This window comes from Ruditapes philippinarum, unplaced genomic scaffold (assembly GCF_026571515.1).
Source record: "Ruditapes philippinarum isolate M1 unplaced genomic scaffold, ASM2657151v2 ctg604_1_1_1_1, whole genome shotgun sequence".
Classification (NCBI taxonomy): Eukaryota; Metazoa; Mollusca; class Bivalvia; order Venerida; family Veneridae; genus Ruditapes; species Ruditapes philippinarum.
The window spans coordinates 181,045-198,944 of record NW_026861800.1 but is presented as its reverse complement, the minus strand read 5'-3'; the positions used below and the strand labels follow the sequence as shown (position 1 = coordinate 198,944).

The 17,900-nt window shown below is 31.8% G+C and overlaps 2 protein-coding genes across 2 annotated transcripts; one reads left to right on the top strand and one right to left on the bottom strand.

The window, feature by feature from the left end:
• Nucleotides 1-5,374: 5,374 nt before the first annotated feature.
• LOC132716832 (prolyl 4-hydroxylase subunit alpha-3-like) lies at nt 5,375-12,862 on the bottom strand. Its single transcript, XM_060700177.1, has 11 exons — nt 12,639-12,862; nt 11,590-11,750; nt 10,679-11,001; nt 10,276-10,449; nt 9,899-9,958; nt 9,039-9,091; nt 8,451-8,541; nt 8,000-8,047; nt 7,579-7,620; nt 6,198-6,266; nt 5,375-5,679 (listed from the first exon to the last, which is right to left on the bottom strand). The coding sequence occupies exons 1-11, from the start codon at nt 12,839-12,841 to the stop codon at nt 5,524-5,526; spliced, it is 1,380 nt and encodes a 459-aa protein (XP_060556160.1). The 5' UTR covers nt 12,842-12,862; the 3' UTR covers nt 5,375-5,523.
• Nucleotides 12,863-14,796: 1,934 nt separating this feature from the next.
• LOC132716835 (keratin-associated protein 5-1-like) lies at nt 14,797-15,459 on the top strand. The gene has a single exon (XM_060700180.1). The coding sequence runs from the start codon at nt 14,797-14,799 to the stop codon at nt 15,457-15,459; it is 663 nt and encodes a 220-aa protein (XP_060556163.1).
• Nucleotides 15,460-17,900: the final 2,441 nt, after the last annotated feature.

Sequence of the window (17,900 nt, the reverse complement as noted above, 5' to 3'; positions counted from 1 at the left end):
ACTGCTACTGCTGTGCTACTGCTACTGCTAACTTCACGTTTCCTACTGCTGCTACTGCTACTGCCTACTTCCCATACATATGATCAGGCTATTTCTTATATAATTAAAATATAAAAGGAAAGTAAAAGACGGAGTTATATGAATAAATATTAGTAATACATGTAGTTACACAGTTATGTAAGTTGGGTTTTGTTGTTGTTGATTTTTATGATGGCTAATTTTAAATGTTCTTAGAATTTCATCCATGTTTGGAAGAATTTTCTTTCCGTGTATTCTTAATTAGCATCATCCGTTATAAGACCGCATATGTAAGCACGCGGTCTAGAATGGAAGCGCAAGTCGTATTTTTGGTACTGGTATACAAAATCCAAATTGTAATGTAAAAATAACTGGGAAAAATGAGAAAAACGGTCGTATACTTAAGATGAACTATACTCTCACTGAAAGTAATATTTTGGGAAAGAAAGATGCAGAAGTTGACTTTGATTCGATATGCACCAATAATATAATCGTCGTATATATCCTATAATGCAGAATTGTTAAAATAATGCAGGATTGTGCAAATTCAGACATAGTTGTGGAAATAAATGCCGAAAACTAGTATCTTATGAAGCTATATAGTTCGGCAAATGTGTTAGGTATACCGAAAAGCAAACTTTAAAGAAAGGCTTTATATGCGTTGTTATACTCATTAATATGGCGAAACACAAAACTTCAACACCAGAACAGTAGCCAGTTCGTTTTTCTCACAAATAATCTGGAATATAAGTTATGAGGGTACTTACAGCCGTATGCGCTAATTTATTTCGATTTATCTTTAAAATATATATCGACCCTTTTTCCTATTCAAAGTGGTCATTATCCCCACCCCCCTCCCCCACAATTCAGCGTTATTTTACGGTGAATATTGTGTACTGTAATGCACGAGTTTCTCGACTTCACATATTTTCTATTGTATAGAGAACAATAGAACAATAACCGGTCGGTATCTATTTGCAGACCTGTTAACCGGTCGGTAAGTGATTTACTAGACCGCTTTTAACAAAGGAGCCGGTAGGTAACGATCTTTCTGTTTAGGAAAGACCTGGTCACGAATTTCATGAAACACCTCGAGCGCTACGCGCTCTCGGTGTCACATGAAAGTCGTGACCAGGTCTTTCCTAAACAGAAAGACCTCGTACTCGGTCGATATCCTATACATAAACACGCATTATACGAATTTATGTAAAACTATGATAACATTCATACAGCTGTATATATATTGTTTTGCAGTATTGTGACAATACTGAAATTAGAATATGAAACAATTCATTATTACGCCACATGACTTTATGTAAATACGCTTGGTTATATTCTTTAACTAGAAAGAAATGAGTCGGAGAAATATATTTTATAGAATAACATCTCAATGTAAAGTGTTTACTAAATACACCGGGGAGTATTGTACAACAACATTGACCTGGCACTCTTGCATTTGACCCTGTAGTCGGTATATTCCGTAAACGTTACGATCCACTTGTAAATCGATATAAATATAGATATCAAAATTTTCAATATTGTAAAACAAAAATCCCTCTTAGCGCAGTTGGTAAAGGTATTTCATTTGAGGAATGTAGACGTTAACTGGTAAGTTCGAAACCTAGTTCAGCGAATTATTTTTTATTTTAATTTTTAAATTGCCATTCTCTTAAAACTATTGCAAACGTTTTATCTGTGTTGTATCTTAATAGCGTGTATGCGCTAAAGTATATACGATTGCATAATGTCAACAAGAGAAACGTTGAAAGATACTATAAATACAATAAAAATATATGACTGTGTATAAAAACCACCACTTAAAATGTATTCTAAAAGCAGTTGTAGTAAACCGATTTCAAATTTAATTCTTGCAAGTAAATTAAAAAAAAATAATCATAACATGGTGTTGGTAAGGAATCGAACCAGTGACCTTCAGATCATTAGTCCGACATCTATACCAATACACCACGCCTCTCTGACGAGTGAAGTTAGCAAATATATCGATATATTCGATAGATACTGGTCAGTGTGTATTCAAATGACCTTTACGAAAGTTAATGAGGTGCGAGGTCAATATTGTTGGACAATAGCAATAATTCGATGTGCTGATAACAACTAATCGTAGCTATCATAGTAGCATAATATACGTGAAATTCAGACACGTGGTAGCTTGACACATGAAACCAGAAGTTCGTCTGCTCTCTGTATTTTTGTTGTTTTTTTATAAACTCCAGATCTACTTCTCGTTTTTCAACCCATTTTTTGTGATGCGAAAAATGTGAAGAAAAACATACAATGTAGCTCTTTGTTACACACAATCTAAGCCCTGTGAAACAAGTGTATATTTAAACGTCGTTTGATTTATACATGTATATAAACAATATCATCATTACATCATGTTTTTGAGCGGGATAGTGTGCAGTTCTATGATGTAATGTGTTTCTACTGTTACAGTTAATATAACAATATTTAGGTAATAAAAGAAAAAACAATAAAAAGGGTATAATAAAAAGATGTACGCAAACTAAAAAAAGGAGAGCAATGTTCATCAAAGTGTTTTATTGTCAAATAATGAACAAAAATAAGATAGGTCAAAGAAACATTTCCTCCCCACCCCCCCCCCCAAACAAAAAAGAATTATTCTGTATTTGAATACTAATAAAAGGGTATAGTGTAATGAACAAATTTTCTACCAAATTTCAAATAAATCTCTTCAAAAGGTATCTTGAAAATAAACAACTCAATTAACGGCGAAGAAAATTTCGGCTTCTTTCTCTTTTAATAGTGGTAAATAAAATAAACAGAATTATATATATGACAGGGTATACGGGGTTCTGTGATAAAAACATCTTGATACAGGAGTATCATCCTGTTCATTTTATGAAACCACTGGTGAAGGAAAATCTTCCTAAATGGTTTCTAAACAAATTCATTTATTTGAAATTCTCTCGAGTCCGCATCCTGAAACAAACTAGTACCGTTGCACTATGGGAAACATGGCCGTCACCTCTTTAAGGCTCGAACTCTAGACCTCTGGGCTGAGAGACAGACACCCTTAACCATTACATCTCCTGGTGAGTTGTATTATATGTCTGTACTAGTCTCCTCCGTCCCATATCGTTATACGAAACACATATAGAATGAGATCTGTAACATTTTTTTTTAAATATTTTCTTTATTTTAGCAAAATACGTATCGTTTTCTGGTTCAAGAAATAATATTGAAAGTTTTTCAAACAGTCTTAATATAATTATAATGATGTAAATACATTGTATTCATACATAAAATTTTCAGATTAAAATTCATGACTTGTCCATCAGTTAATTTCATTTTCTAGACAGCTTACAAAATTATTGAAAAGGTGAGACCAATGAACCGGAGATCAATGTAGACAAAATTAAATAAATTAAAATTGCAGAATCGTATTGATTGATTGGTTGGTTGATTGATTGGTTAATTGATTGATTCATTGATTCATTGAATGATGCAACATCTCTCATGACTCCCTACACAAGTTAAGACATTATTATGTCCTCAACAATAAAGTAATTAGTTTACAAAAAGCCGCTCCTGAGAAATCTAAATTCCCACCAATCCTGATACATGAACAAATGAATTCGCACCTTGTCAGTCAATATATCTAGGCAAACAATACATATATACTCGTATGGCATGTGAAACGTTTCAAAATTCAATAAATCTATTTTTGCCTATATCCAATATTTATATTGTATAACTCTAATTTTATACCACGATATATATTCAATCCTACTGAATATTTGTTCATCATAAAAAAAATATTTGTGTGCGATAATTTTCTATATATATGTTCTATATTTAAAAATATATATTGTTTAATTGAAAATATTTATTGTAGTATTAAAATATTGAAAAAATATTTATTCGATAATTTGAATCATGGGATAGAACACTTAGCATATTAAGCACCGCCTATAAATTAAGCACGAATTTCTGATAAAGCGTTATCATCCTGATTAAACTGTAGTGGCCATGTGAATGTCACTTGTAAATAGTGCATGTTTAATCCTCCTTATAAATATATACGTATGTCTAAAAAATGGAAATAAATTTTAAAGTCTTCAGGACATACGAGGGATGATAAAAAATAAACCGGACTTGGGCTGTCAATTGAAGAATGTTCAAACTATCACTTATTGTTATATATCACAATTAATTGGAAAACAATACCTGTAAACTGATGCTTTATCTAATCTGATAACGCAAAACACTTGTCCGTAACAGCGAATTAAATTGCGCTGACAATAGAAGCTTTATGAAGCGTATATTTTACAATATGGCACACTTTGATTAAAATACTCCGAAACGTTATAAGCCATATTTGACGTTGTCGGAAAAAATGACTTCACTTAAACCGCATTTATCGTTGCAATTACAATTCATATGTCACTTGTAAAAGAAAAAACTCGCGCCGGAACGTACATATGTGGGCTCCAGTCTCACTAGGTGTTTCCAGTAAAACATTAAAGAATAAAGCAAAATTCAGTAATAAACCTACCGACAGCAACAAACGGCCATATTTTATCCGCCGCTTCTTGCGACGAAATCTCCATCGCCGCTGCGATGAATCCACCGCTTATGCGAAAGCTATGGCCAGTGTGATAGTTTACAATTATATAAATCATTTTACTATACTACGTAATGGTCTAATGGTGAATTTTTTTTAACAATGTAACCGTCCCGTTCAAAATTGGTTATGCGTAATATTTTTGTTTTAAATGATGACAATTTTGTTCTTAGTTGTATTTTTTTTTTATTTTCTCGTATGTATGTTGCGTTATCATGCAACAAAATTATATTACAAAATGTAATATAAGACATATAATAGTTTATTGAATGTGCGATTTTCCAAAAATCAAGTTACAGAAGGAAAGTACGGAAGTTTGCGTCATTACAAGAGCTCATTTATAATCATACAGTCGATTACAATACAGTTTGATACCGATTTGTACAGATACATATAGTACAGATACATATATATATAGGCTGTGGATCCGCCGCAACCAACAACATATGAAACACGTAATGGCCTACTTCGTAAATGAGTAAAGAGGTGCCGTTTTATCAACGATCGTACGCCCGGTTGTAGCTCTAAGATTTGGTAGTTAAAGACAATACGTATGCGACGTCGTTAACGTCAAATTTTAAAGTTATACCGTGCGCCATACAATATATATTTTCAAATATAGAACATATATATATAGAAAATTATCGCACACAAATATTTATTATGATGAAAAAATATGTAGCAGGATTGAATAAATATTATGGTGTAGAATATAGAATTAGAGTTATACAATATATATATTGGATATAGAACAAAATCAATTTATTGAATATTGCAACGTTTAACATGCAAAACATATATATAATAAACAATATTTTGTCTCCACAGAAACTTATCAACACTGACCATATATTTGACCATCTCAATACTATACATGTGCAGTCAATTAAAATAAATTGTCAGTTAAACAAACGATTAATAGTGCATTGTTTGTCATTTTGTATTACAACAGTAGCTACCCATTTGTCTTGTTTTGGTGCAGGGAACTCTGTCATATTTCCACCGTTTATCGTTTTATTGTTGGACGCATGATTGTACCAGAATACTGCAGTACCCTGTAAAAATATAAGGTAACCCTTAACCTGATTTATATATGTGTAATGAATTTACTAATGTTAGCATTTAGAACAGTTAAGGATTTCAATATCAAAATAAAAGATCCTGTTACTTAAATTCTTAATGTTTTATATAAAAAATCTGATTCTGAAACTCTGAAAAAGGGAGGTAATTAGAAAATCTATTTTGGATAAAGTCAAAGCTAAATTGTTCAATAAGTTTATGAATGCATAAACTTAAATGATTACTTATAATGCGAATAAACATTTGCAGTACATATTTAACACATTCTTGTATGTTTGAAAATTGTTTCAGATACATATATAAAATTTCACTTAAAGTGTTACATCCTTAATTACAACGCACAGGATCTTTAAGCTGCTACTGACAATATTAAGCCAGACCCGACTGCAATGATACGCAGACAGACCCGGTTTTGCACTTGCGGTTAAGGTAATCATTTTTTGTTTTAGAAATTAAGGCATAGTCTAAAATTTCACTTCGGTATTTTACTTACCGCTACAGGAGACACAACGTGTCCAAGATCTGTGAACACTGTTGCTCCGCCCATTTGTACGTCAGTCAGCTGTTATTAAAATCATTTTATTTATTGATATAATTTTCAGTTAGGCGTTTATCCTTCAGCAACAATCAGAATGTGTTAACTGTATTATATCTTTAAGTTAACCGAATACATTTTAGAAATGAAAACTGAATAGTTAAAAAGACCTATTCATTTAATCAAGTTTACTGCAATTTAAATCACAAGTTCTGTTTCATCTCGCTATTACTACTGTACAAATTATTATTCAAACTGACTGCCATTATCCGTAGACCTATTTTAAAGCTGTATTCCTCCAGATGAGCGAAAATATCACACTTTAAGTTTAAGGAAAAAAATCTAAAATTAAGGTAATCATTTACATGTTATGTCCGACTGATTTTGCACTATTTATCACCACATGTCTACTGCCTTACTCAAACAATAAGGGCTATTTTTACATATTTTGATCTCTTTTTGGTAATTTATATTTGTTCCGTGCCGTTTGCAATGTGTAAATTATTTTCTTTGTTCACTTCACAATATTTTAAATTTTAGATACATTTTCAAAATTTTCATGAAAATTAGCATGAATCTGGAGGCGTGCTCCTTTAAATTCAATGCTTTAAATAATGTAATATATTTGTAATATATTTGTATTTGTATGTCAATGATTACATTTTTAAATATAAAATATGATGATAGATTTATTTTTTTATACTTTAATTTTCATCATTTTCACTTATTACTTTTTTTTTATTTTCACTACAACAACGAAAGCTCTTTAAATTATTTTTACTAAGTTCAATCATATTCAATTATTTTTAAGTGTATAAAGCTATGTATATATTCCACTTGTAGCTTACAAAAATTTGTTCAAGGTCGGGAAAGAAATAATTCCGAAATACCTGTTTGAAAAAAGAAATAATTTTGTATGATTGTTTTCCCTTAAGAGCCAATGGCGCATATACGAAATTATTGCTAAACGGTTAAAACCCTACTTAAAATGGCAGCATAATATTTTGCTTTTACAGTACTCTTTACATTAGGTGACGTATGCGCTTGCTTATATAAACTATATAATATATTATGCAGCTGAAATTGAATCACCTCATCGGTGCATGTACGTCGCGTATCGGAAGAAGATTTGGAGAACTCGGATAGCGATATATAAACAAAGTCCAGAACTTGTACCTGCGGACCAGCTGCCGATGTCCTGACTAAAGTCGAGAGGATTGGCCCTACAAAGTAGCCAGGGATGGTAGGGGCGCGCGAATGTCTTAACGGGCGGATGTACCCACATTTAAACACAAAATACATGTACATACATACAAACATGAAACCGATTGATACATACATATATCCTGAAACTGGCTATATCAATGGAGTCTCGTATTACCTGTAGGAAAAATAACATATCCATATAAATCAATAAGATTTCAGAGTATACGTCCATTTAACTAAACTCGTTAAAGTTCGGAATATTTCGACAATTTCAATGTCTTACAAAATTACAATGATAGTTTAGAGGTAGTTTAATAGTATTTTATTGCAAGTATTTAATAATAAAATATGTAAAAATACATTAATAATACAAACAAAATTAAAATTGTGTAAATGAGTAAATTATATTGATAACATTAACAGCAATCTTCTAACAACATATCCCACACATTCATTCAGAGATTTTTGAAACAATATCGATGCTATTTCTGTCTCATATTAAAAAGACTTTCATAGTTGTACTTTTCTTATATATTTCCACATTTATAACATACTTGATTATCTTGATAGGAGAGATCCTTGTAATACTTGCCACCACTTATCTGGAAATGAATTATATAACCATATAAAGGGAGGTAATATATTGCTTTAAAGTGCAACACAATCCTACAAAGTTAGTACCCTTTGTATAATCATGTAGGGTATTTTAAATAAATTAACGGCGAGAAATATTTGCAGATTGTGCAAATTTACATCGGACGCATCCTTAATCAGTTCATGTTTCATTAAGTATTTATCTTAATCTGTGTGACAGAACTATGTGCATGCATATATCGAAAGATAAACTGTATTGAATCATTTTATCATCAAATAAATCGTTATTATATTCTAATTATTGATTACCTCCCTTGATGACAAACTCGTTCATCATTAATACCTTCATAAAGTTACTTGAAATTAAATTGAATGTTGTTGTTTGAAAATACATATACATCGGTAAAATACCTGTAAATATTTGAACGTGCCAGATTTCAATGACGTCAGTGCTTCAATATATCTGTATATATATTCCCTCTCCACTGAATGCTCGACCGTCCTATCAAATTAAAAAGAGGACTATTCTTTTAGTTCAACACTATTTTCTGCTGGTCTCCGTTTCATTACATTTTGCAATTACATGTACCTTTGTTTTGCAAGAAAGGTGTCCGGTTATCAAACGTTATATGTGTATTATTTTACCGGGAAAACATCTGCTGTAAAATATCGTTTAATCTATTATAGTTATGGGTACAGATTATAAATTAAACATATTTATGTCAATTGAAACTATGAAAATCGTGGAACTAAATAGAATTAAACAGAAACTTATCATATGAGATGAATATGGTGGCTGATTTGTGCCATTTGTGTTTTCGCTCCGCGCCCCCGCCATCTGCTCGATAATTCTTGACTTTTCGCTTGGCGGGGTCGCGGGGCGAAAACACGAATGGCACAAATCAGCCACCATAGATGAATACATATTTTTTAGCATTCTCTGGGCCACTGATTTTCCTGGAAACAATATATTCGTCCGATACAAGAAGCACACTTCACCTTACACCTAGTTTCTCTTGATCTTTTTGTTTCTGCCACGTGGACTTGTTGACCTGTTAGAGATAATATATATAAAATTGAATTTATTTTACTATATTTGATAACATTTCTTTTCCTGTAATCATATACATAAATGCCATTAGACATCTTACAAAATACCTGCTTATATTTCAAGGCATTATGTAAAATTCCAGAAAATTTTAGTTATTTTATAAAATGACGAAAACACCTAGTTATTTTACAAAATATTTAAACATTTCAGGGATTTTTACAAAATGCCTACTTTCTAAAAAATGCCTGTAACATATATAAGATTTAGACGCGATATTAAATTTTTAACAAGGTTGACTGATTATACAAATGTCTATATTTGTGTGTATGCAATCACGTGCATACAATGTCCCTATGAAGTTCGTAAAGTGATGTTCAGTCATTACTTATGGTTGAAGATCTACTGTAGCTTTGGGTACGAGCGGAAATTTAAGTAAAACCACTCATATTCAATTGTAGTAGATCTTACGGTGACGTTTTAGGTTAAGTCTGCATTCAGGATATCATATAAACTTTCTCAAACTCTAAAATAGTATTTGCATTATTTTTATTATAAAGAATGATTTGTTATGTGAATCGCATGACGATATAAATAATATGTTGTTGTTGTTTTTGTTGTTGTTGTTTTGTGTGGGGGATATAACTTAACAATAACAATATAAAAAGTAAACGTGCATTCAATTTGCAGACATGATGGAATTTAGCGGAGTATTTAAAATGTATCTCTTTTTTAATCTAAGCATTATACCACGTTTATTTTAAGATATAAATCAGTAATTAATAAAGATGATGGGTTAATTAAAACCTACCCGTACTCGACGAACGCCTGATTTCGAACTAACCGTTTTCCGAAATGGTTGTCTGTTTTGCTTATAAGAAAAAAAATAGCATCAATTTATACAGAATAAAAAATGCATTATACAAACAAATAAACCCAATGATAACAGGTGTACTCTTTAAAAAAATTGACTAATTGAAAAATATCTCTGATAACTAATTATTAGAATAGTGTGCGAAATACATGGGATGTTCGAAATATCCTATATTTTATTCCAAAATGATTTTGTTACTTATTTGACTGAACTAAATATTTTATTAGCTGGTTATTCCTACAGCAAGAAATAATTGTTTACTTAAAATCTTCTACAATTACTGTTGCTATGAAACAATTAAAATAGCGTTTTACCCCTTCTGTGACGGATTTCATCAGTTTTGTTAGAATATCTCGGCTAAACAATTCGTGATACACAGCAATAACAGGGTCCAAGGACAACAGTTCTGTTTTCACGGGGCGGTAAATAAGTAAAGGGTGATTGTTTGAGATATATTGACAGAATAGTAGTGTAGTTTGCGCTTGTGGCTGAAATGGATACATGTAAAACATGTTTTAAAAACCAACTTGAATTGTTTTAAGTTCTTATCATGAAAGTAGAAAATTATACATGATTATATATAATACGAATCAAAAGTAACGATAAAAGGTACAAAATGTAAGCTCTGACTTTCTAACTTTCTATAGTTGTTATTCTTAGGTTTTATCAAAGACGAAAACATTTTTTGAGAACTGTCGTAAAGATGCGTTATTATACCTTTGCAGCCATCTCAACAGCTTTGTTTAATATGACATCTGAACTTGTACTGGTATCCCCTCTAGATGTCTTCATCAACGCCTCCCCCATCCATTCGAATGCCAGGTCATGTTGTTGTAATTGATAAGCCCCCACCATCATATCAAAGCATTCTTGTGCGGTCATCATATATCTAATATCCCCGAGGGATATACCGCCAGCCATATCATTTGTGTGTATGTCATACTCTATTTGTAGCTCCAATATACCACGAACTGTTTCTTCAATGTCGTCTGCTTGCACGGCGGGTAAATTGCTTGTGATTTTGTCCATTTCTTCACGTTCTGTTTAAATGCATGTTATTAAACGCGGAAGCTGAATATGACTTGCGATCAGTGCCGTCTGCTAGTCGCCATTCAGTCAGTAAATAACAAGAATTTTTTCTCCTAATACATGTATTTGAAATGTTTTTGTCCAGTTTAAAAGGACAAGTCCATTTAAAATATTTAGCGTGATAAGAGTAAAGAATGCGAAATCATAGTTATAATTCCAGCTTATATTTTAAACAAAACAATAAAATAAAACACACAAATACAACAAAATTATGAAAAGGCTTCTAAATTTTTTACAGATGGCTCCATAATTTACAAAGCCATTAGAAATCTTACAGTGAATAATTTAGTTTAAAATGAAGGAAAACATTTATTTTTTTAATAATATTTAAGCCGGATATTATCTAACGCTCAGAAACTTGTTATCATTCAAGTAAAAACGATCCAATACGCCAGTAATAATATTGTCCATTTAGATACCCCCAATAACAACTATTACCATAATTTTATGTATGAGTTATATACCATTTTTTAATTTACATAGAAAAGTAGAAAAAAAAAAGATAATCAAAACAACAATAAATAGACAATATAAAATACCTTGCTCGTATAGGCTAACTTCTTCAAGCAGTTTCATGGCCGTTTGATTGTAAATAACTGAATGGTTCCTTATGAACCTGTAGGCGTTCAGTGGGTGATGAACTGTGAAATTAGGGTTCCGGATCTCTTCGCCTGATAAGTCATCTAACTCGTTTACTAATCTGAAAAAAATAGACCAGATCTGCAGTTGTTTACAATGGTGAGCGAGTTAAAGAAACTTTAATACACAAATGTTTGCACCCATTTCTAAATCTACAACCTCATACACATATACAGTATATCTTGTTTAGAATATAATAAAGAAGGTGCATGTATATAATTTGAGGAGCTATTTTGAATTATTATGAATAAAAAAACAAAGTGACATATTTGTCTTCTAAAGTCATTAAATTTATTCATATGGTTGCATTGTCTTTCAATTCGTGATCCGTATTCTTTGGTGACTGATTTGTGCCATGTCGAATTTTCGCTCCGCGAGGCGTCAGCCAACATTTTGCCTAACTTTTGTAATGCTAAAACACGAAAATACGACAGTCGCCACTTTGTCTTATTTTCGTGTTTTCACCTGGCCTCCCGCGGAGCGAAAAAACGATATGGCACAAATCCACTATCATAGTAGTCCCCGAAACACCATCATCTGTTTCATAAAAACAAAATATACTCTGAATATTCCATATGGTGACTCTGGAGGTTTTCACTGGACAGGTTCATAATGTTGCACATGAGCGGGAAACGGGTAGAGTCATCTACCTGCCGAAACCTAGCAGTGTAGTATCATTACATTTAATGGTATTATTGTAACCCCTAGCCGTGAGGGGAAGTTAAGCAATGGCAGTGACCTTTACCTCTCTCCCACAGGATTTGAAGCAGTAGTTTTGAGGGCCTGGTGATTCAAAACCAGCGGCTTTTAACTTTATTAATGATGATATCTGCCGTATTTCTTAAAAGAAGATATGATTTGATCTATCATTTCAAATGCTTAGAATTCTAAAAATGCGGGTTGATCTATTATCTTAAATGCTTTAATTGATAAGAAATTATTTACGTACCCCTTTATAGTATTAAGTCTCCGTTCATGATTATACACCAGCTGTCTAAGCTCAAGAATTTGCCCCTGTCCGCCCGACTGTAGCTCCAATACCTTGGCTACAAACTGTGACATTGATACACATTCTTCAATCAACACTACACTAAATATTCCAAGTACCAGTAACAAGGTCAATGAACGTATTTTGAAAATTTTCCCTATCATTCCTTCTTATTTTAGATTTTCTTCGCGATACATTTATTTTATCGATCGAAAATAGCGAAATAATTATTATATTTTATACATATGGTAACATATGTAGTGTCATTTATAATGAGATATTTCATATCTTTTTTATCATTTATTTAATGTTTATTTTCTTTCTTCTTGTATGTCTTCCTTTTTTGTCTTTTTTGCTTTTTTCTGTTTTAATTTATTTCTTTTTCATGCTCAATTTTTGTTTGTTTGGTTTATCCTCGGTTAGGATCGTTCTGTTATCAACACACATATAAGCTGCGTCATGACAAAACCAACATAATAATCCGCGCAGTCTGATCAGGATCCATGCTGTTCACTATCAGTTTCTCTAGTTATCATAGGGTTTGTAAGCAAACAGCATGAATCCTGATCAGACTTCGCGGATGCGCAGGTTGGTCTGGATCCATGCTGGTCGCAAACCCATTATGTTGGTTTTGTCATGGCGCTACTCATATATGTAAGGGATTGTAAGTCACATAAATGCATGAATAAATAAAACCTTTGTAATAATAAAGAATATATTTGTCTGTTTCATTCAACCTTGAAATATTGAAGAGACACTTAAATATAATGTGCAATGTTAAAGTGGTCTACGTTTGTTTCGTTCCAAATAAAGTAAAGTCATGCTGCTTTACATACTGTTTTAGGAAGATACTGAACACATGAATGAGATTATGCACCAAAAGAAATCAACGTTTAATTACTTTCTTCTAGAAAGTATAAGACATTTTTTAAATTTGAATTTTGTACTAATTTAAATCACCTTGGCATAATTATAGTAGTCATTTTGCATATGGATGTTTTTGTACAAACAATTTAGATTGTTTTTCTTTTTAGGCCTCTACAATTAACATATATACTTTAATTGCTTTAAGCATTTCCTTTTTCATCTCAAATAAATTCACATACACAGAATCAACAAGAATGACACATCTTAATTGCACACAACCAAAACCTGGTGTTCATGTGTTATAGCACCTATAAAATCACCCGTAAAGATATAACCATGTATAAAAATGTTGAAAAAATACATTCTTGATTTGGTTAAACTATTTGTACATCAGGAAATTTTCTACAATTTAGTTCTATCATTCAAACATAACCATATTGTCTTTTCATATATTGGCTAATTTCTTGGAAATTAGATTTTAAAAATGTTTACCTCACTTAAAAAGATACTAAAAAAATTTCGGTTGCTTGCCACAGACTACTTAACATTCTTAGGAAAAATATCCTATCCCTACAATATAGTTATCGGGAAAGAGTCATAATCAACCCAAACTATTATAAATAGGAAATATATATACATGTATATTTATCATTTCGATGTATGATATATATTACTTCCAAAAATAAATATCAATGTCATTAAACTAATCTTTATATTACAAATAATACAGGCTTACATAATATCTGCAAGTGTCGACTATTATTTTTGCGTGCATGTCTGTATTGCCATTATCGATTATCGATTATTAAACTTAATACTTATACATCGTCTGTCTGTCCTTATTTTACAATACTGTATTTATAATACGATTTAAATATCATAATACTTGATTGACCACGTGTATATTTATGTACAGTAACTAACCAAAAGGTATAAATATTTGGTAGGATACTCTCTTAAATATAGAAGGATACTATATTTCACTTTGTTTTTAAAAAAGATTTATGTAGTGAACGGCAATTTAAGCAGACGATACATTTAAATTCGGTATATACATTTGAATACAATACATTCAGAAACGGAAACTTTTATGTTTCAAGAATGAAAATCCTTGAATTTCAATTATTTTCAAGTTCTAATCAAAGAAGAATTAGTGTGTCACATCAGATAGATATTAATTAAATGTGACAGTTGGTTACCGCGCGGTCTTTCATATTGACAGAAAAAGATACAAGTAAAGAACACCTTGGTAATGACGTCAGTTGCACCAATTACAACACAACCTGGAGCGTTCCCAGAAGGAATAAGTTTAGAACATTTAGTTAGCGAGCAACCTGTATCAGGAGAGGCCTTGACAGATAATGACGTCATAACACAACAACCTAGAAGACGTTCTTGTGATAAAAATAGTGCTAACTCGGGATGTGGTGATTGCTATGGACCCCATAATGACAATTGTTGTTGCTGTTGCTGTTGTTGTTGTGTATGTGAATGTCATTGCGATCAACATCATTGCTGTTGCTGTAAATGTGATGATGGTGGTTGTTACTCAAACTTTGTAGAGAAGTCATGCTTTGATAGTTATATTGGGTGTTTAGCGGGATGTTGTGATTGTATACAGTGTAAATGGCACTGCTGCGATGGATGTTGCGATAACTGCCAGAGTAGCTGCCCTTGCGGACATAACTGTAACGACAATGTATGCCACTGTCATAACCCGTGCTGTATATGTCTAGATAAGTTGTGTAGTAAAGGATGTTTCGGATTGTGTGAAAACGATTGCGATTCGTGCTGTTGCGATGGGTGTAATTGTTGCGATGGTTGCGATGGTTGTGATGGTTGCGATGGATGTGATGGTTGCGATGGATGTAGTGGTTGCGATGGATGTAGTGGTTGCGACTTTGGTGGTTTTTAATTCATACATGACTATGATTTACATGTCCTGAGATTCAAAACATTCAAAACAATCAACGGTGACGGCAGCAGTTCGAATGTATTGAAATATGACACTGACGATGTTTAATGAAGGAGTGTTGGTGCACATGTGCCAAATGTAACAGACAAATAGGTTGTAGATCTTGTTTTTGTAATTATTCATGAGACGATTGAGATTATCTAAAGGTCTCCTAAACAAATATGGAATTCGTATCAATGTACAAACAACAAAATGCCAAGTATTAACGGTGTGCGCAAAGTGAAAGGGAGACAAATGTATAATACCTGTCCTTTTAAACAAAGTTAAAGTTAGACATTGTAAAAGACTTTTTTCATATTTATATATTGACTATGATCATTTATTTGTTTTCTGTGTTTCTTTTATATATTTATTAACGCAATAATATTTGTGAAGCTAACGTGTTCAGTTTAGAATTTTTGATATTCACTTATTTTAAGTGATTTTTACAGATAGACTAGTTTACGTAAAATAACTGCTACTACCTGTATTTATTGCAGATTTAGCATTTTTATAACATTTATACATTAAGATCATAAAACTATTTAACTTTTAAAGAATCTGTTGTTTTTGAACCCATACATTTATATACAATACAATATAGGCTGAACTTCACATATATATTGTGTGTTGCTTGAGAAAGATTGCATTATTTATGCGGTTATTGTAAAGAAGTCACTGTCAATTGCAGAGGTTGAATTTCATTTCTAATCGAATACACGTGGCGACTGGCGACAAGCATTGGAAGTATACTTTTACGAGCCTAATATATGAAGAATCTATAAATTTAAAATATTAAATATAACAGTAAAAAAAAATCTTACCAGCTGACAATATACTCATGTAGACTACCTTTTATCACCTATAGTAATGACTAACGTTAACTTCGTCGAATTATAAAAATTACATCAGCAAGAGGAAATAAATGTATTTCGAGTTTCAAATTAATAGCTGGTGCAGTTCTAGTTTTGGTATAAAAACGCATATTTTTAATTTGTTCTTTCATTTTTACGGCACCTGCACCCGTCACAGTAAAAAAGAACGGTAACGCTGAAAATCTTGCTAGTTAACACGTTGTAAGGCAGTAGTTATGAGTCATAATCGATTCAGAAAATTATCAAAATCAAACTAGAAGGAAGTATCTACTAGTATCTTACTCTTAAACTGGTTAATACCCAGTTACATACCATACCGCTTGTACGTAATCTTTCTTAAGCCCTTAAACACTTTCAAAACACGCGGAAGATAAATTGTTATTTGGTTAGTGATATCCATTTAAACAGGATACTCGTTCAATAAATTACACTACGAAACATTACATATATCCTCCATGGATCATTTATATGAGTTTATAATTATGAATTACTGAAACTGTTTATTGAATGGACAACAATCAACCGTTCATTGTTTGTGTAATGTCTTTATAGTATTTTTTGATGGACTATACTTTTGTGACACATTATATCAAAGCTTAAGATCTAAAGGACGTAAGATGGCAAATGTTCCGTGAAAAAAAGGCAAAAACATATGATATACATGTATTCAAATCATGGAAACAAGTGGAAACGATAATGAAATTATTAATAACGAAGAAGAGAACGTTATTTTAAACCAACCTGGGGATACGAAACCACAAGGCACAGTAACATCAAATACGACAAATAGTATTACCTCTACCTGCCATACTTGTGCCGAGTGCTGCTTTGACTTTTGTTGTGGCTGGACATTTTATTTCAGTTGTGCTCTCTGTTGTTTGGATTATCGCTGTGAAATTGACATGTTGACTAAATCATCATCGTGTAAATGTTGTAATCATGATGATTTATCTGATCTGATATTAACTTATGATGAGGATAACGTGATTTATTAGGTAAATGTTTGATAATTCGGATATAAAGTTGATCGGATGGGTAATCATGGATTTAAAATCAAGTTAATGTAGTTAAAATAAACTTTAAGTGATAAACATGTATATTGATTTGTTTTATGTACAACTGATATATTCACTTATCTATCAGTTATGATAAAATTTGATCAACATATAATTAAATAGCGAATTGTAAACAGGATTAACACCTGTGCTACTTAATTAACATATTTACACTTTACCTACATGTTTTTGTTTGTTTTACTTAGAAATTAAATGGGATTAAAAAATGTAATTTAAAAGAATAAGTTTTGTTCAAAAATGTTATATCTGAATATATAATGAGAGGAAGCCAGTTAAACAATAGCTAGTTTAGTCTGTGTTGAGCAAATCAGCTTGTGTTTGGAAATAAATAGTTGTAAGATAAATCCTTTCATTCATCAAATGACCTCATTTTTATGATATATTTCAGATTCAAACAGTTTACATACTAAAACGCGTACATAAATGTATAAGAGAAATGTCAACTGAGAAA